Here is a 19,834-nt window from a genome sequence, read left to right on the forward strand (position 1 = left end):
GGCGACCCTGCTCGGCTGCTCTGACCTGCAGGCCCAACGGGCCCTGGTCGCGCGAGCCCGGGCAGCGGCCGACGCCACTGGGGTCCCGAACTAGGGACCTCCACCTAGTACTTGTGAGGGCTGGTCCCCTCTGGGTCAGCTCATACCTCACCTCCCGAAGTTTATCTATAAATAAATGTTTTCCACCACCATCACCGGCGGCGCAACTGCAGGACGCCGAGCCGGGCACCGAGTCGCCCGCGACGGCCTCCGGCGCTGCGCTGCACACGCCCGTCAAGGACAGCGACACCAGCGACAGCGCGAGCGAGCCGCACCCGCAGAGAGCACACATCCCGGTGGCTCCCGAACCACGCCCCCCGTGCGCCGCGAAGGTGGTCCGGGCTGGTGTACGTAAAGCCCTGGAGCTGGACGACCCTAAGCGCCAGCACTCGTTGTCCGAGGGCAGCGGTCCGTCGCCGCTCGACCTCGCGCCTAAGAAGAAGGTGCGGCCGGCGGACGAGGAGAACGCCGTCATGGACTTCTCCGAAGACATATAGTCTTCGCGATGGCGCCTCCCCGTGGGACTTGGGCCGTGACGGCCCCTTTCCCTCTCCCTTGCTTGGCGGTGGCCCGAGCGCCGTCGTTTCGGCGCTCAGCTTACGCCACTATTTTATCGGCGTGCTGGCTCCGTCGGCGCGTCAGGCAGACGATGGAAGGTGTTTGTGCGGTGGTGTGTGTTGGTTCGTTTGTGACTGTGTGTTTGCGTCGCAGCCGCGCGCATCGGCCGCACCTTACCACCGCGCAACCGTTAGCACCGCTTGGCATTGCCGCCCAGTCGCCGCGGGGCCGCCAGCCAGGACGCCAGCAGGGACCCGGGACGCCTCCTCAGCGCCTCGCTATCCCCCCAGCCCGGTTTGTCTACGCACCCACAGACTTTGATTGCAGAACTGTGCCGTGAGTCCGTCACCGCTTTGTTTTTTTCACATGTTTCGTTGTTTAACTTGTTGTATTGTTCTCCTTTTTAATTTTATGATGGCTATGTCTCGTTTCCCTTCTTTTAACGTGCAGGGCTTTCGCTCTCCCGATAAGAAACGGGAGGTGCTACACCTTACACGTTCTTTTCGTATTGATGTGTTGTTTTTGCAGGAGTGTAATTTCCGCACCCCTGCAGATGTTATTTCTTTTCGTTGACGTTTTCACGTTGATGCTTTCTTTTCGTAGACGGACTCGCGGTGTTGCTGCGTGGGCGTTGTATTTTTGACTCCGGCTTTTCGCGCTGTAGCGCATTGCACCTTCGGCTACGACGGTAGAATGTTGGTGGTTGACATCTTCCTCGACGGGCGGAGGACGCGTTTTCTAAACGTATATGCGCATGTCACGCGAGCGCTGACAAAAGAATTCTTCCGCTTGGTCGCGTCCCACTGCCTCGAAATTATGCCGCATGTCCTCCTGGGGGATTTTAATTGCGTGCTGGACACCACGCGGGACATTACGGGGCCAGGGCAAGGTACCTCCAATTACCACGCGCGCGAACTCGGCAGGTTAGTGCGCCAAATGAACCTATCCGACGCCTGGGCTTTGAAGCACGATAGCGCCTTCGCAGCCACTCGCACGAGAGGCCAAAGTGCGAGCAGGATAGATAGAGTCTATCTTCCCTCCTGTTTTCACTCGTCCTTGGATTCGTGCGAGATAGTTCAGTTCCCGGCAGGCGTCCGCGACCTCAGTGACCACCTTCCTGTTTTGGTCACGCTGAGGAACGCGGCAGAGCGAACCAGTGCTTCCGACACTTGGCGCATGGATGCGTCTCTGTTGCACGACGAGACCAGTGTGCGAGACCTTCGAACTGCTGTAGCCGAGTCTGTTGCAGGCGTGGACCGTGTCACCCCCGACGGGTGGGACGAACTCAAATGCCAGTGGCGCCTCATCTTGATCGCGGCAGGAAAAAGCAAGCGCGTGAGGCACACGCAAACCCTTAACGATGTCCTGCGCAGAATGTGCATTGTCAAGGGGGGAGGCGACTTCAACTTCGCCATGCCGGAGTACTTGGAGATCCTCCGCGTTAGGTATCACCGCATTTTGGAGGAGGGGTCTCGCCCTTCACGCGTAGCCGCTGATCTTCGGGTGCCTCTCGAAGACACTGCAGACCTCTTGCACGCGCACAGTCTCTGCCATCGAGGCGACCGTCCAGCCCATGTTGAGGACGTCGAGCTGGCAGACGGCTCGAGGTCGTCCGACCCAGCCGACATCGCTCGAGTCTTTCGTGATTTTACGCCCAGTTGTTCTCTACACAAGGCGTTGGCCAGCAAGAGGCATTCGAGGCGAGCGTCACGGAGTTTTTCGGCACTTTGCCGCGCCTACCCAACGAGGTTGGCGATTTGCTTTTCACCCCTGCCACGCGGGAGGAGTTTTCGACGTCATCAGACACATAAGGCAGACATCTGCGCCGGGATCAGATGGCTTAGTCGTGGCCTTTTACCGCGAGTTTTTCGATACTCTCGGCGGCCTCCTGACTGACCTAGTAAACTGCTTCTTGCAGGAGGGCGTGAAGCCTCTCTCTTTCAGTAAGGGAAGGATCGTCCTGATCCCAAAAGACGGTGCGGAGCCGTCACGCCCCGATGCGTGGCGGCCGGTTACACTATTCAACAGCGATGATAAAATCGTTGCCTCGCTGCTTGTGAAACGCTTGCGACCCTCTTTGGAGAGCCTCGTCAGCCCTTTCCAGTCGTGCGCCGTGCCGGGACGGTCCGTCTTTGCGTCACTGACGCTGACGCGCGATGTCTTCGCGTACGTGCATGGGAAGGGACGTGGCGGGGTCTTCGTATCGCTAGACCAGGCAAAAGGCTTCGACAGGGTTGTACACGTTTATTTTTTTGCTGTGTTGCGGTGTTCCGGTCTTCCCGAAACATTTATTGACCGCATCGCCCTGTTGTACGCTGGATTAACCAGCGAGCTCTTTGTGAATGATAGGGCTTTGTCTCCTTTTCCAGTGACGCGAGGTGTGCGCCAAGGGTGTCTCCTGTCGCCAGCACTCTTCGTCCTGTCGTTGGACCCGCTCTTGCGAGGTGCTGCCTCACATCCACGCATCCGCGGCTTTCCGATGACGGCACAGGAGAGGGTAGTGGTTTTGGCAGAGTGCATCGTCATCGGCACGCGTCAACAAGACGAGCACTGCGCATGTCTGAGCTGAACAGCTGCCGGTATAAATACCGGAGCACTTCCTAATACACATTCATTCCTTGTTCCCACATGCTTGCGTGTCACAGTGGTCTCAGCCTATGCAGACGACATTTCAGTTTTCGTCCGCGACAGTGAAAGTTTCCGGCACTTTCTGAACACCTTTGCCGCATACGCGGCGCTGTCCGGGGCGAAGCTCAACGCCGCTAAGAGCACGCCTTCCGCTTTGGATCTTTTCGCGACCCTTTGCCGATCCCGGTACCTTTCGTGGACGCCATAAGAGTGCTCGGCGTTTTGTTCAAGCAGAGCGGCGCTCACCTCGCACGTGGGAGGTCGTCGTGGCGCGAGCGACAAGCGCTTTGTCAGGGGCGGCTCACTTTGAGCTTTCCATAGAGGTAAATGTAGCAGTGGTAAAGTCTAGAGCTTACGCCTTTGCTCATTACGTAGCTCGAGTAGCCGTGATGCCGTGTCGGACTGCGGGTCGTCTCGCGTCTCTAGTCGGCGCGTTCGTTTGGGACGGTGGCACGGCGCTCGTTGCGCGTCACCTCTTGCACCTCCCATGTAACAGAGGAGGACTCGGGTTGCCGTGTGTTGCCACGGTGACGCGGGCTCTTAGCGCGAAGTGGGTGGGCGCGCTAGTTGCCAACACGTCTTACCCGGGGTGTTCGCTGCTCCTCTACTGGTTGAGCACTGCTCGCCGAGCGTTTGCCCCTGGCCGGCATACGAGCCCGCAGGCCGAGCATCCGCTTCCGTTTTACCGCGCCGCCGCGGGCTTCCGGTTGGCTCTTGAGGCCGACCTGCCCGGTGTTGACGTGAGTGACACCCCACTGTACGAGGATAAGCGAAATGTCGCGTGCGCGCGTCTCAGCCCTGAGGATGTAAGGCGGACCGCGCAAGGAAAATGGCGGGTTTTGTCCGCGAGCTCGCTTCCCACTGAAGTTCGCGACCTCGACTGGAAGCGACGGTGGGGGGTGCTTCCAACACGCCACCGACTTGCGGCTTCGGGCGTGGTCCCTAACGACCAGTGCCCCAAGTGCGGCGCGCCGGAGAGGACCCACCATGCATTTTTTGAGTGCGCTGTCGCTTGCGTTATGTGGTGCCTTGTTTCCCGCATTTTCTCTGTTCGCGGTGGCTCCGGAGCCCGGCGCCAGTGCGGCCTTTTTGCGCGACTGGTCGTCGCATGTGTGTATTTTGTGTTGTAGCGGCGACGCTGCCTAGCCGAGGCCCGTAGGCAGCCTGCCCGGGCAATAGAGAGTTTTAGTTGGGCGGGTTTACGGCCAGCGGAGCTGAGCGGGCCAGCGGATACACCAGCGGATACGTGGCGCAAGAAAGAGTTTTAGCCCGGCGGAACCCCCAGCGGCTCTAGCGGAGCGCTCTGCTGCCCCATCTAGTGGTCAAAAGTGCAGTTAGCGCGATAGCGGAGCGCTCCGTTGCCCCGTCTAGTGGGCAAAATTGGAGTTAGCGTGATAAGAATATGAATCACACTTGCTTTTGTTTTGGTAGAAGTGCTAAATAAAATCGTTTTTTTTTAACATTGCTTTATAATAGTGTTGTTTTGTATGTAATCGCGAGGATGGTATGTTAGAAAAAGTGTTGAGCACTGAAACACTGCAGTGAAGCCGCAGCCACCAAAGAAGCTGCTTGTTTTGTTTCTCCGGGTTGTTGCTGCTTACAGCTACAGCTGCTTGCACGATGCCGAAGAGCATACTACAGGACCCGCTGCTTCTTTCTCGACTAAAATGATCGGAGATTGAAGATCTGCTGTGCCTAGAGGTGTTTGGTGAAACACGGCGTGACCCGCTGTCAGTTCGTGTACTTATCAACATTGATGCTATGGACAGTGGCGTCTTCAGGACGTATTTTCGTTTCGAAAAGGACGATTTACGCAAACTGCAGTCGGCTTTGCGCATTCCCGAAATGGTGGTAACTCCGCAGAAAGTGTCAGTTCCTGAGGACGAGGCTCTGTGTATAACCCTTCGACGGCTGGCTTATCCGAACCGCCTGTGCGACCTCGAGGACGTTTTCGAGCGGCACAGCTCAGCGCTATCGTCCCTGACAAACGAAGTTCTCCGGCACATCGACGAGTGCTTCTTCCACTTGCTGGACGACTTCAATAATCACAAGTGGCTGAACCTGAACACGCTTGAGAAATTCTCGCAGGTAAGTCGCAAATACAAAACATTTAGGGTCAGAATTTCGTGTGTGGACATTTCTAACACATATTTGCTCATTCTTCAGGCCATTCATGCTAAGGGTGCCCCTCTGACTAATTGCTGGGCGTTCATCGACGGCACTGCACGGGCGATATGCCGGCCATCAAGAGATCAAAAACTTTATTTCAGTGGCCACAAGCGCTTCCACGCTTTGAAGTACCAATCGATAATGTGCCCTAACGGGATCATTTGCCAGTTGGATGGGTCCTACCCCGGCAGCAAACATGATGCTGGAGAGTAAATAACGAGAAGCCCCGTTACATCATAATGTCCAATTTATTTTTACTCTTTCAGGTAACTTCGGGATCAGCAAGGTCTACTCAAAGCTAGAAAACCTTGTTCAGGGCCAGAGTTATTGCATTTATGGAGATCCTGCTTATCCACTGCGACCACTTCTGCTGAAGCCCTATGGCGGTGTGTCCCTGACTCCGGAGCAATGCGAATTCAACAAGGCAATGAGTGGTGTGAGGCAGGCTGTGGAGTGGGGGTTTGGCAAAATTGCGGGACTGTTCGCCTTTGTCGACTTTAAAAAAAAACCAAAAGCTGCGCCTCCAGAACTTGCCACGCATATATAAAGCGAGTGTACTTTTCGCGAACTGTCATACCTGCTTGTATGGTGCCCAGGTATCGCACTACTTTGGCGTTGATCCACCAGAACTTGAGACTTACCTCACCTCTCTGTAGTAACACACAGTTGCAGAAACGGTGCCTTTAATCATGACATTCATTTTAAGTATGATTTCCATTAAAAAATTCAAGCATTTCATTGCGTTGTGCATTGAACATTTTCTGTATGCTGTCAAGCAGTTTCTCATTGCCTCTTTCATGCCGGGAAACTTCCAACTGGTGCTTGCGCTCTTCGAGGTCCAACTTCCGCTCCTCTAGAGCGATGCGCCGTGTTTCATTGTCCGCTTTTTGTTTTTCAATAGCAATCTTTTCTTTTTCATTTTGAATCTCTCTCTGGCGTAGTTCGTACTCATTAGACTCGCGCGTTGTGAGCAGCTGACGTCTTAAGTTCTGTAGTCCTCGGATTCCTGCAAAGACAGGCAGACAGGGTTAGTTCGATCTTTATTTAAAGGAAGTGCATCCACTGCAGCAAAATAGCTGCCATAGTGTTTTTCGACCAGCCATAATGAGTTGGCATGCTACAAGTGCAGCTGAGCTCAGCTTGTTTGTATGCAATGTGTATTACAATATGAGCATTCATAAAATGGAAAAAAAAATTGTGTAGGAAGAACAGTAAAAATATTACAATTCCTGTGTTTCTGCTTGTGTGACATTTTCAATAAGATTTCAGTCAACAGAGTTTCACTTGCAGTGTGTCCTGTGTGCTAACTGCAGAAACCGTAATGACGACGTCATTTAAATTTGCTTTTATAGTGCTTCTATATACTGTTACGTTGCAAGACACTGCTGGCCTGTGGGCCAGAGATCCGGAAACTGTGCCGCGAGCGTTCGGACCTTCACTCGGCATCGCAGGGTGCCGGCCTCTTCACGGACGCGGGACTGCGTTCGAAAACGCGAACGTAAATGCCCAGGGACGCGAACGCCTGGACACGGCGTTCGAGAGCGCGACCGTCAGCGCAGAGGGACGCTTCCTCCCGAGAACGCCCAGCTGGGTCACGTGGGCACGGCGTTCGAGGGAGAGTGAACGCACGGGAGTTAACGAGGAGAGTCGTCCTCCAGCAGCGGAAGAGAGCGGCTGCTCGGGGAGCCAGCCTGTACCTTCCAAGGGCCTGGGGCCCTCTTTTTCTTTTGGGTCAAATTCTGTGAATAAAGACCCAATTCCTTCACCAGTGCCTTCACCGAGTCCACAGCCCGTACCTCGCAACAAACTGGTGGCAGCGGTGGGATGCTGCTACCTCGTCCTTAACAATACGTCATTCTGCCATGCACAGTCGGGAACGAAAGTCGCCAGTATGTGTGAATGACAAACGCCAAATTCTCCCTTACTAGCCGCTACATCAAGACCACACTTGTGCAAGGCAAAGACAAACTCGCACTTTGTACTCTGTGGTAGTGGAATGATACGATTGCTAACATACACGGCAGCTATGTTCATAAATTTCTATCCGAGCCGTCCAGAGATTTTTGTCACCGACTGTACATGCAGTGGAAAAATATTCCTTCATGTCTTGCCTGTAGTCGTGACAGGCAGGAGCTGTCGCCCAGCTGAAGACTGGTGCGGCTCTCTGGCTGATCCACTTGTCTGCTGGTGGGATTGCGCTGCGGGGACATGGTGCTGGTGCTGCTGCTGAAGGCCACCTGTTGAGGGCGAACCTCCTCGTCCATCTGTCTCTGGCTGCTCGGCCCCTCCATAAGCAGCAGTATCAGCAGGAGGTGGCGTATCCGGAGGATTTTGCCCAATCGTGCTTAAAAGGAGCCGAGCAGCAGCAGATTCTGGCTCGAATGTACGAGAAAGAAGAAAAGCAAAATGATAGCAGTCATCCTGACAGCATCTTTTCGTGCAACTCGATCCCATAAAAATAAGCACACTCGCACATTCTAGCTCGCCTATTATTTGTTTCAAGCCTCAACAGCCGAATATTAAGTGAGCCCACTTTATAATTACAGAACCATAATTACAATTGCTTAACCCCACAAGAATACAAGTTGAACATTGAGGCTAGCCGTCTTGGAAGTAGGGCTTAAAAAGACAGTCCACACACCTCAATGCGTTTTTTCGGCTGTATGAACATGCATGCGACACAGACGAAGCCCTTGTAGTCCAGTGTTTCATTTGTACAAAGACATATTCCTGAATAATATCCACAACTTTCGCGTTTTCCATGCGCTTTTAAATTTCAGCCGGCGAAAATCAAAAGCCGAAACGTGCGAAACTGGACGTGCGCGTGACAAGACTTACCAGCTATCTCTCCAAGCACGCAACTCTGAGAAGACGCCGCGACAGAAGCGCTGCAGTCACCTTCCGCTGCCTGCACCAGGGTGCTGCTACCTGCCCGTGTGTCCATTACGGACCTCTTCACGGAGGTAGTGTGGTCAGTAGTTGCTTGTCGCTTCCTAGTAAGTACGCTGCCGCCACTTCGGGGAATTATCCGGGGCTCATAGTTTATAGCCCGGGCGTAATCCGACAGGTCCTGCAGAATCTGTAAATTCTCGGAGTACTGCTCCTCAGTCCCCGACCTGAATGCACAACATGAACGTCACACAAACAAATGCACCAGAGCGCATGACCGTTTTTGCTGTAAAGAACAACAAAACTCACTTCTTCAGGTTTCTTGCGTCTTGTTGCCTCTAATATCCTATGAGGAGATCGATCCGGTCTTTCACACCGCGCAGTGTAAGCTCGCGGCTTATCGCTTGCTTTACATTTGCGATTACAGTCATCCACTTGATGTCATCACCAAATGGCCTCATCGCTGCAACTTTGCATAGCAAACAGAGGTCTTCCTGCGCGGTGTAGCACTTACGCGACTTCTTCGCTTGCAAACGGGCCTGCGCCGCGGTCGGCGCAGTCGGCGATGCGTCTGTGTAGCAGGCCGCCATGTTGAATAAACCATACACGCCCGCGCGCGCTGGGAGAAGCTCACGCGACGCGTACGCTCCGCTGGGAAAGGCCGCCCAGCGGATGTAAGCGCCGCTCCGTAAACCCGCTCGCTTCCTCAGCGTTGTGCGCATGCGCAGTGGCGTCCCCGCAGGCCTGCTCCGCTCCGCTGGCCGTAAACCCGCCCAACTAAAACTCTCTAATGTACCCAGCGCTGCAGAATCTGCGCCTCCTACTATGGACATAACTTCTTGACCGATTGGACCAGGATGGAGAGAAGCGCTCTTTCTGCACCGCTGCCACACGCGCTTCTTTGTTGTGCAAGGAGGCAGGCTGGGAGTTCCAGCCTTACAATATTAGCCTCTCTTCAGTGCCCTTGAAGTGTTATTTTGAAGTTTCTGTAAGGCAGCATGTACTGCGCCTTTGAGTGCTGCATTCCTTTTCCTCTTCTTTTAGCAGCTTTGCTTTGTTGTGTCGGCCTTTGCGTCGTACCTTTTTTCACTTCTATGAGTGCATTGTATATTGAGTGCATTGTATATTAGTATTGTATAATTGTATATTGGCATTCTATGAGTGCATTGTATATTGGCTGCTTCTTTCTGCATCTGTTTGTTTCATTTACTGGAGTGTATCAGCCCCCCCCCCCCACCCCCACCCCAAGGGGGGCGTTCTTACTTTACACAATAAACTTCTCTTTGTTTAGGTGCGTTGCTGACACCCGAAACTCATTCACCGCTTCAAAGAATCGAAAAGCAGCAGGTGGCAGATGGAGAAGAGAGAGCTGTTTTCGAACAAGAGCTGAGCTCTACACACGGGGTGGATGAGGACAAAACAGGCTACACTCGAGTTCGAGGAGGAATATATTGCGGAGCCGATAGTTGTCTAAGCTTTTGCTATAGGGCAGGAACGAGCAGTGTCAGAAACTACATCGACGGCTCAAGAATTTAAGGTAGAGCAGCGGGACGATATATCGTTACGAGAAGCGTGGAGACAGGCAGGAGGGGGTAGCCACGGGATGGTTGTACGTGAGGAGTTACTTTCCCATGAAAAAATTATTGATGAAGAGATGTACAAACAGCTAGTCCTCCCAGAATCTAGCTGTTTGTACCCTTAGCACCCCGCACGAGCAAACGGCTCAGCTAGTGCGGCATATTACCCGTCTCAAATTCGGCGGAAAGACTTATGTTGTAAACGCTTACGTGGCAGCACCGGAAGACGTCCTGCGCGGCGTGATCCACGGTGTAGACCCAGGTACCCCTCCTGAAGAACTCAAAGCACACTTACGAGTCAGAACTCAAGGAGTGACCATACTTCAGGCAAGGATGCTGGGAAAATTCAAGACGACAGTGCTCACGTTCGACGGCCCAGTCTTGCCGAAATTTGTTATATATTACGGACGAGAAGTACCATGCTACCACTACCGACCCACTAGGCAAGTGTGTTACCTCTGCTTCCAGCAAGGACACCGCTCCGACGTGTGCCCCACACCGAACATTATTGTGTGCGGACTGTGCGGAGTTTCGAACCCGCCCGACGACCACGAGTGCGCGCCCAAGTGCATAATCTGTGGCGAGGCACACCGGACCGGATCCAAGTAGTGCCGAGAGAGATTGATAAAAGCGAGGCCAAAACCCACAGGAGGAAGAGGACGGAGCGACCAACGCGGGTGACCACCCAAGCGATGGCTTAGCTCAGAGGGAGAGACATCGAGGAGCCGATCGAGGTCCAATTCCTTCCCGCCTCTAACACCAGCCGGCCCACAGGAGGGGGAGAAGCAAGAGAAAAAGAAAAAGAAGAAGCTTTCCCAGACAAGCGGCAGCAAGGTGAGCTGGACTTCTACCACTGCTTCGCACTCGGTAGGAAAGGGTAGTGACATAAACAACACAAACAACAAAGACAGTCGCGTCACAGAACCGAAGGACGCGAACAGCGATGCGCTCAGACGCGAGCTAGACCTCGCTCGAATCAAACAAAACGAGCTCGAACGCATAGTTGAGGAACTCACAAAAACACTAAAGGAACAACAGCGGGAACTCGACACGATTAGAGCCCTTCCAAAACGGCAACCTCAGGCGTCGAACGAAGGAGACCTCGAACAACGAATGCAACAGATGATGCGGCAGATGATGCAGGATATGATGCAGCAAATCCAATCGCAAATGCAACAGATGCAAGTACAATTCCAAGGGCAGATCTCAGAGATCAGAAGCGCTTTTAGAAAACAAAAACATACCGAAAACATTAGGGAAAGGGCGTACAACCGTCCAGCGCTAACAGCTTTCGCAAACGAACAAGGCAACAGCAGTAACGCGTAAACATGATCAGTACGTATCGGCAAGAACAAGAACACTTAGATATTTGGCAATGGAACTGCACAGGCTACCGCAAAAAGCAGGCCCTTTTAAAACAATATATAAACACACAACTGACACCTCCTGATGTAATTGCGCTCCAAGATACTGGAATCAAGCCGACCTTACAAGGGTACGAGGTTTACGAAAGTCAAAACGAAGGTAAAGCGGCCGTCCTAGTCAGCAAACCCATTACCGCCATCAGGCACGATACCATCGCCGACACCGACATTGAACACGCGCTTGTTGAACTCATTCCGAAAAAGCGAAGGGGAAGCAGCACGTTCTTACTGAACGTGTACAGCCCGCCGAGACAAAAAAAAAAGCCAAACTCTTCGAACTGTTTCATGGAGCGCACAAGCTGGCCAAAGAAAATGCACTCATCATCGTAGAAGATTTCAACGCCATGGACAGGAGTTGGGGATACCAGAAACAAGACATCAAGGGAAGAACATTAGTTGAAGTAGCGGAATACTTTGGCTGCAGTCTAATCACAGATCCTGCGAGCCCCACGAGATTCCGAAATAGCGTGAGCACGGAGACATGCGCGGACCTCACCTTCGTAAGGAATAGCAGGGAGTCACAGTGGGAAAACATGGTGGAAAATCTAGGCAGCGATCACTTTATCCTCCGGACACGAATAGCATCCGACACCCTAAGACACCAGATTGCACAGGCGAAAATCACTGACTATAACGCGTTTCTCGAGACTTGCAACAAATCTGAAGGCGGTATCCAATCATCCAATCACTGGAGGATTGGAGCGGCATGCTGAGAGAAACGCGACAACGATGCACAAAAAGTCTGAGGAGAACGACAGCAACGCCCGAAGTAGACGCCCACCTCCTCAGACTATGGGAAGCGAGACGCAGTCTCACCAAAAGATGGCGGAAGCAAAAACACAACAGGAAAGTAAAACTAAAGATAGCAGAAATTACGGCAAAGGCGCAAGAATACGCGATGCAACTCGCGAAACAAAATTGGGAACAACTCAGCGACTCGCCTAGGGGAACTCTAGTCTAGGCCAGAACCTGGAATCTCTTAAGAGCACTAATCGATCCGACCAAAATAAAATCAGAAAACAATAAAACCATCCACAGGTTCATCAACTCCTTCGAGGGATCAGACATCGCCCTACTGGAGAAGGCACAAATCTCTCAGCAGAGAGGAAGCTGTCACTTGGAGACAATTACAAACAGGCTCTTTCCCAAACCTACATGTACTAAACAAAATGCACCCTACGATATACACGGACAAATGTCCCTGGTGCGACGAAAAACCTACTCTATACCACATCACATGGGCCTGCCAAAACATACACGTGGTCCCGAAAATACAAAACCCGAGTGCGGAGCAGTGGGAGACTCTGCTGTCCAGCGACCGCTGTGAATACCAACAAGGTCAGGTACAGCGAGCTCAACGGCCGGCAGTGGCCAGCGGAGCCCTGGACTGAGGGCAACCGACCACTGATTAGAGGCGGACGACTTCGACAGAGAAGGCTCCTGGGAGTAGAACCAAGACGCATCTGAAGATGCCCCCAAACCGCAGGAAAAACCATTAGTGTAAATAAAGTTTTCCCTTCCTTCCTTGCGAACGATGCTTTCTTTTTGTTGAGGAACTGTGAGGTTACATCGGTCCGCCCTCTTTTCAGAGGACGATCATTTCAAAGTAAAGAAATAGCCATAGAAAAAAAATATTTTTCCGCTATGGTGCCAGCCACCCACCACGGAGCCCAACAAGGGGACGGGACAGGAACTTGGAAAACAAGCCCTGCACACGCCAGCTGTACACACTGCTATAACTAAATATGACAAAACCTAGGGTAGTTCTCCAGACAAGGTTAACCCTAGCCGCCTATGAAAAGTGAAAAAAAAAACGGAGAAAAGAGGAGGAGACAGGAGAGTTGTAAGAAAGAGATAGGAAAGTGAAAGATGGAGGGGAGGACAGAAAAAGGCGACTGCCGATTTCCCCCGGTCGGGTCAGGACGGAGGTGCGGTTCCAAATTGGTGTGTTGCCTGCGCCGAGGGGCCTTAAATGTCCGAACGCTCGGCATTGGCTCATCCACCAGGATCCCCTTTTCCCCAGACACGGCGATGCCACGCACGGCTAAGCGCGGGTGCTCGTGTCCGTGGTGACGCACTGCTCACCATCATCCCCCTGCGGGGATGTCCCTGCGGATGCTCAGGTACCCGTGGAGTCGCAACCCACCAACGTCTGCGTGAATCAGACGCCCCTGCGTTGTAGAGGGAAAGCTGAGGTGTACCGGGCAACTAGACGCGGCTTCGCGTCTGTAACCTTGTCAGTTCCGGACACTGGATAGGCAGCGCACCCAATCTGCCTGTTGTTGTTGCGACTTAAAGAAGGAGAAAAGAAATTGCACGGGCCTGCCGACGGGCTCGAGCTGAGCCACCACCGCTTGCACGTCCACATATCATCATCATCATCATCATCATCAGCCTGACTACGCCCACTGCAGGGCAAGGGCCTCTCCCATTTCTCTCTAATTAACCCTGTCCTTCTTCAGTTGCGGCCACCGTATCGGCGCAAACGTCTTAATCTCCTCCGCCCATTTAATAATAATAATAATCTCTTTATTTGTGTCGTAGGGTACACAGTCGACACTGGAGGCCGGCAGTAAAAGCTGTCAGAAACGACAGCTTGACAGAGCCGCAGGCCCCAGTGCACTTGGCAGCAGTACAGTGGCAATGCTTATATGCAAAAAAAAAGATGCTATACACAGTACAGCTCACAGTACCCCCTGATAAATAAATTCTATTTTCTTTACAGAATACAACATAAAATTCTGTGATATACGGCATAAATTAATAGAAAGAACATAGAATAGAACATACAACATGATGGATAGAACATAAAATTACCGTGGCTTAAGGCATGAAACAATGACAGATCAGTTCTATGAACTCATAAGAACAAAATACACAGGCGGTTGTAGGCAAGAAAAGATAGTCAAGATTACAGTTCATTCGACAGGAGCAAATAGCATGGATACAATACGATAAAAATAAAAATAAAAATCCGGTAGGTAAACATGGTCACTCAGTGCAAGAAGAAATTATTCAGTTGAAAAGGATATGGGTGTAGAAACAAACTCAAGTATTAAGAAACAAAAAGAAGTGTAATTGCGGATTGTCAGGGACAATCAGGCATGATCATTTGGACATGTAGTATTTTCTGATTTTTTAAATGGATATATTTGTAATTGTACATTTTCTTTATTTAATTTATTCAATAACCTCGGCAACTGATTTTGCAACGTTTGATGACCATATATTGTGCGGTATGTTTTTACCGTCCAGTATTCGCTGTAACGGGTGGCATGACTTGGGGTGTTGTTTTGTAGATTCGCTAGCTGTTTTAAGAATGTACCACAATTCTTTACTTCCTGTTTATAAAGCTTACTCAGTCGGTAGTCATACATTGTCATAATAGGCATCACATTGTATTTTAAAAATATTTCATGGCTGTGAAAGCGACTATGTACATTTTCTACTGTAGGAAGAAACCTTTTCTGCAGTATATGAAGCTTTTGTACATTTTCCTTTGTTGTAGATGCCCAGACTAACTGACAGTAGTTTAACCTTGAGGAGAATAGGGTGTTATAAATGGCCAGCATAACCTTTCGGGGTAGAATATTTCGATTGCGATATATGAGGCCTATAACTTGAGAGATTTTTGCTGCTAGATGGTTGATATGATAATCCCAGGATAAAGTTTCATGAAAAATAACTCCTAAGGTTTTAAAAGTAGGAACAATTTCAATGGGAACAGAGTGTAAGGCTATATTTCTGTTTGCTGTTATGTTTCTGCCCTTTGACCTGAACAAAATGCATTTAGTTTTGGACACATTGATCGTCAGGCAGTTTTTCTGAGTCCATTCCTCTAAAGCATGTAGTGTAGATTGTACGGAGTCACATAATTCTTCAACATCTTTTCCTGCAAAAAAAAAATGCTCGTGTCGTCGTCGTATATAATAAATTTTGCAGTGGGGGAAATATTAGTAATATCATTTATGTACATGTTGAACAGGAATGGGCCCAAAATACTGCCCTGCGGTACACCACTACATACCTCTAGTTGTTCAGAAACCGAGAGAGAGAGAAAAACTTTATCATGGCAAGTGTGTTTAGACCCCCCTTGGGTCCCTGGACCACCGCACGGTCCCACTCTACGTCGGAACGTTCAGAAACCGAGTCTGCTATTCTAACTATTTGTTTTCGATGTTCCAAGTATGATCGTATTAAAGGTATGGCTTTGCCACGGAAACCATACCGCTGACATTTCAGAATTAATATTTCATGATTTATGAGGTCGAACGCTTTGGAAAAGTCTAAAAATATTCCAAGTATAAAATTACCTTGCTCGAAATGTGTTAAAATATGTTCCTTTAGTGTCAGAAGAGCAAATTCTGTACTTAGACCTCGCCGAAAGCCATACTGAGAGTTAGTTATTATCTTAGGTTTTTCTTCAAATTTGCTAAAGCTGCACAATATCAATTTCTCGAAAGCTTTAGATAAAATAGGTAAGATAGAGATAGGCCGATAGTTGTTCATGTCATTCTTGTTGCCCTTTTTATGAACAACACTTACTCGCACAAGCTGCATTTTGTGGGGAAAGACACCTTGGCTAAGACCAAGGTTGAAGGTATGTGTTATAGCTGAGGCAAGGAGATCAGCAACATATTTAAGAGGTTTTGTTTTAAAACCATCGACATCTCTGGCATTACTGTTGTTTAGGCTCGTTACAACTGTGAGCACTTCAGCCTCGCATGTTGGGTACAGAAAAATTGTCTCTCTATTCCATCGAAGGTTTTCCAGATTGTTGTGAACGGTATCTTGCACCTTAAGATTAACAAGATATTTATTAAACGCATCTGCAAGTGGTTTTCCAGTTAGTTCGAAACCCTCTATATTCAGTTTCTCAGTCACATTCGGTGATGCCTTATAATTCAATAGCGAAGCTAATCTCTTCCATGTGACGTCTGTGGATCCTGGCTTAAATTCCAGAACATTTGCAAAATGTATACGACGTGCTATTGCTAAGTCCTTGTTCAGACGATTTCGATAGACTTTAAATTCTTTATATTTATTTAGATCTTTAGTTTTGATAAAGAGATTGTAAAGATAATTTTTATATCGAATTCTTGTTTTCAGTTCAGCTGTGACCCAAGGCTTTCTAATCTTTCTCTTTTGTTTAATACGCACTTCAGGAAAGCTAGCTGCGTATACAGGCTGCAGTATTTCAAGAAACGTGTCATAAGCTACGTTAACATCGTTACTTTCTAAGACATCCTTCCAGGATAGCTTTTCTATTTTTTTCCGAAATATCGAAAGGTTTTGTTCGGTAATATGTTGGACTGTTAGTGCAGGTCTTGAAAGCTCACTCCGTACATATCCTTTAGTGCAAAGGAATATCGGTAAATGGTCACTGAGGTCGAAAGAAAGTACTCCCGACCTAAGTTTATCTTGACTTACATTTGTATGAAACATGTCAATGAGCGACTGTGAATTTGCAGTTACTCTTGTCGGGAGGTTAATTACATTCCTAAGCCCATTAGCATTGAACAGGACTTCAAAATTGGTTTTTGTAGCACCATTTTTAATCATATCAATATTCATGTCTCCACCGCAGATGAGACTCAGAGTATTATTAGTAATAAAGCTAAACAGTTTTTAACTTAACTTTCTTCCGCCCTCTGCTACGCTTGCCTTCTCTTGGAATGCACTCCGTTACCCTTAAGGACCAGGGGTTATCTTGCCTTCGCATTACATGCCCTGCCCAAGCCCGTTTCTTCGTCTTGTTTTCAACTAGGATATCATTAACCCGCGTTTGTTCTCTCACCCACTCTGCCCGTTTCCGGTCTCTTACGTTACACCTATCATTTTTCTTTCCATAGCTCGTTGCGTTGTCCTTAAGCTGAACCCTCCTTGTTAGCTTCCACGTTTCTGCCCCATAGGTGAGTACCGGTAAGATACAGCTGTTTGGTACTTTTCTCTTGAGGGATATTGGTAAACTGCCATTCATGATCTGAGAAAACCAGCCATATGTGCTCCACCCCATTCTTATTCTTCTAGTTATTTCCCTCTCATTATCCGGATCTTCGGTCACTACCTCCCTAAATAGACATATTCTCATACTACTTCCAGCACCACGACATCGATATAGGAGAGTTGAAAAATATAACAGCAAAGAGTGAAAGAAAAAAAATTGGCTGTGGTTTAGCTCTGGTTAAACCTGGAGTGACGCGATAGCAACAGCTGGGCGAGTGGCACTCTCCGAGTGGGGCAACTTGCAAAATTGCGGGAAAGCTGACTTACAGGAAGATGTTTTCCAACCAAGAACACTCGTTCACAGACACGTTTTTGCTTCCTGCAATGCTTGATGAAGGGTTTAGCGCGAGGGGAGATGAGTCAGCAGCCCTGCACTGTGTCCTTCTTCGAAAAGGTGTGCGGGGCGCCCCACAAATCTGCGTGAACCTGAAGCCCCGCCAGACATTGCCAGCTTTCGAGGTAGAGTGTAAAGGAAAGCTGTGCAAAGGTTACAATGATGCATTCCCTTGACGACTGCCTGTCACGACCCGCACCTGCCGTTCACGCCTCGGCTCTATTGTGTCCTTTCAACAATTTCCCTCCCATACAGAAAAAGGGACCGCTCTCCTCTCCCTTTTCGAAGAAGAATGAGAGATTGCCGTCTGCGTACGAGGGTTCTTGGTTGGAAAATTGTAGAGGGCGCTCGTTATTCTGCAAGTTGTCCATTGCAAAGTCAGTCTTTCGCCGCTGCGTTTCGCTGGGCGTTCCTTCTTCATCTTCTTCCCTGGGCGTGGAATCAGAGTTACTGCGTAATTTCCTCTCCTTAAATTCATTTTCTTCATTACGGGCCCTCTTTCTCTTTCTTCTTTCACTCCCACTTACTCCCTTCCTCTACACAGGGATGTGGGGCACCCACCGAGATATGCGCGACAGTTACTGCATAATTTCCTTTCCTCAAATGCAGTTTTCATTTTCTCCATTACGGCCCCTCTTTCTCTCTGTTCTTTCACTCCCACAACCTTCCTTCCTGTACGTGCAGTTCGGGAGTCCACCGCGGCGGTTGCTAGGCAACGGCGCAAGGTCAGTGCGCTCACGCCCGAGGTGCAACCAGGGCGAAAGTGCGACCATACTGAAGAAAAGCGTCTGGTGCAGCTAGTAGTGTAGCTATTGCTACAAAAGACATGCGTCGCAGTAACCGCGTCCGCCAAAGCGAAGGCACTGGTTGCGACAAATACCCGTCAGCCTGAACATGCAGCGCTGACAGACGAGGGACGAAGGTGAGACGACACACACAGGGCGCTAGACTAACAACTTTAATTTTGAAGGAGGGCGATGAGCATGTTTCATACTGCATCCAGAACCCGTGATTGTAAGGCACATGCGGAAGTCAAGGCAACTAACAATAAACCAAAGAAAACAGGTTGGGCCCGCAGGCGCGTATTGACCCACACAGTAGAGAAGCAAGAAAAAAACATAAAAAAGGTACACTCATTCTGGTCGGCCAGGTGCCAGGTGCACCCCTGAGGACACAAACAGCAAAGATCGGCAGTGAAGGGGGCAGGTGAAATATATAATAACAAAATTTGGTGAAAAAGCGAGATTACACGTGTCGGGAGTCGTGTGCAGCTGGGTGATGACCGTGATAAAAAGATATAAACGGTAAGATGCAAAAGGCAACGACGCGAAAGATATTAAAATTTCAGAAGACGGTGTGAAGACGCCCATAAAAGGGAATGAAGCGAAATGGTGGTTGAAATGGGGGAAGAATTGATGGTCTAAAAGCATGCGAGAAAGCCAACCGAACAAACACGGCCTAAAAAGATGCGATGCAAGCCGACAAGGAACACGGCTAAAAAGTGGGATGAGGGTAAACCGTAAAATCGACCTAAAGTACAAAGATGGCTAAGGCTAAGAGAGAAATGAAAGCTAAAATAAAAGAATAGACGTAGTGTCCCCAAAATATTAAAAGAGAAGTGGCGAAAGAGCTGGGGGGGGGGGGGGGGGGTTGACAGTGAGCCGTGTAAGGGACGATGGCGCCAAATTACAGGGACTGGGAAAGAAACGCAAAATCCTTTTCCAACAGGGCTACTGAGGGCGTACTGACGTAAACATCTTGTTGCTTGTTAATGAAACCTGCCTCAATTATTTGCCGATTAAGCTGGTTGCTGCTCTTTCCGAGAATTGTGTTTTTTTTAAAGATCGGAGGGCGCCGGCGACAAGGACTGCAGTCACGAACGTGGACGGCTAAGTTGCTGGAATTATTGGCTTTGTGTTCGAGCAATCTCTTATTAATGCATCGACCAGTCCGACCGATGTATTTCCTGCCGCAGGACAAAGGGACTGAGTACACGACACCAGTGCTGCAGCTTAAAAGGGGTCACGATGTCTGACAGGACATTCGAGATCTTTTTCACCGGAACCGTTCACTCTCCTGCTGAGTCTAGAGAGGCGGTGAGGGGCTTAAAAAACAGCGTCCTCTCCTACTTTTTGTCCCATCCTATTGAGGTGGTGGGAAACTTGGTGTACGTAAGACGTAAGGAATAACAGCGAGTTTCTTGTTGCGTT

The 19,834-nt window shown here is 49.9% G+C and overlaps 1 protein-coding gene and 1 pseudogene across 1 annotated transcript; one reads left to right on the top strand and one right to left on the bottom strand.

Moving 5' to 3' along the window:
• Positions 1–4,457: 4,457 nt before the first annotated feature.
• Positions 4,458–9,961, bottom strand: LOC149344693 (uncharacterized). The gene is made up of 4 exons (XM_089546342.1): positions 8,593–9,961; positions 8,233–8,510; positions 7,506–7,766; positions 4,458–6,400 (listed from the first exon to the last, which is right to left on the bottom strand). Exons 2-4 carry the CDS (start codon positions 8,336–8,338, stop codon positions 6,096–6,098), a joined length of 672 nt encoding a protein of 223 aa, XP_089402468.1. The 5' UTR covers positions 8,339–8,510; positions 8,593–9,961; the 3' UTR covers positions 4,458–6,095.
• Positions 4,846–6,628, top strand: LOC149344694 (uncharacterized; annotated as a pseudogene).
• Positions 9,962–19,834: the final 9,873 nt, after the last annotated feature.

This window comes from Amblyomma mixtum, chromosome 5 (genome assembly GCF_055824585.1).
Source record: "Amblyomma mixtum isolate Tamu chromosome 5, ASM5582458v1, whole genome shotgun sequence".
Lineage (NCBI taxonomy): Eukaryota > Metazoa > Arthropoda > Arachnida > Ixodida > Ixodidae > Amblyomma > Amblyomma mixtum.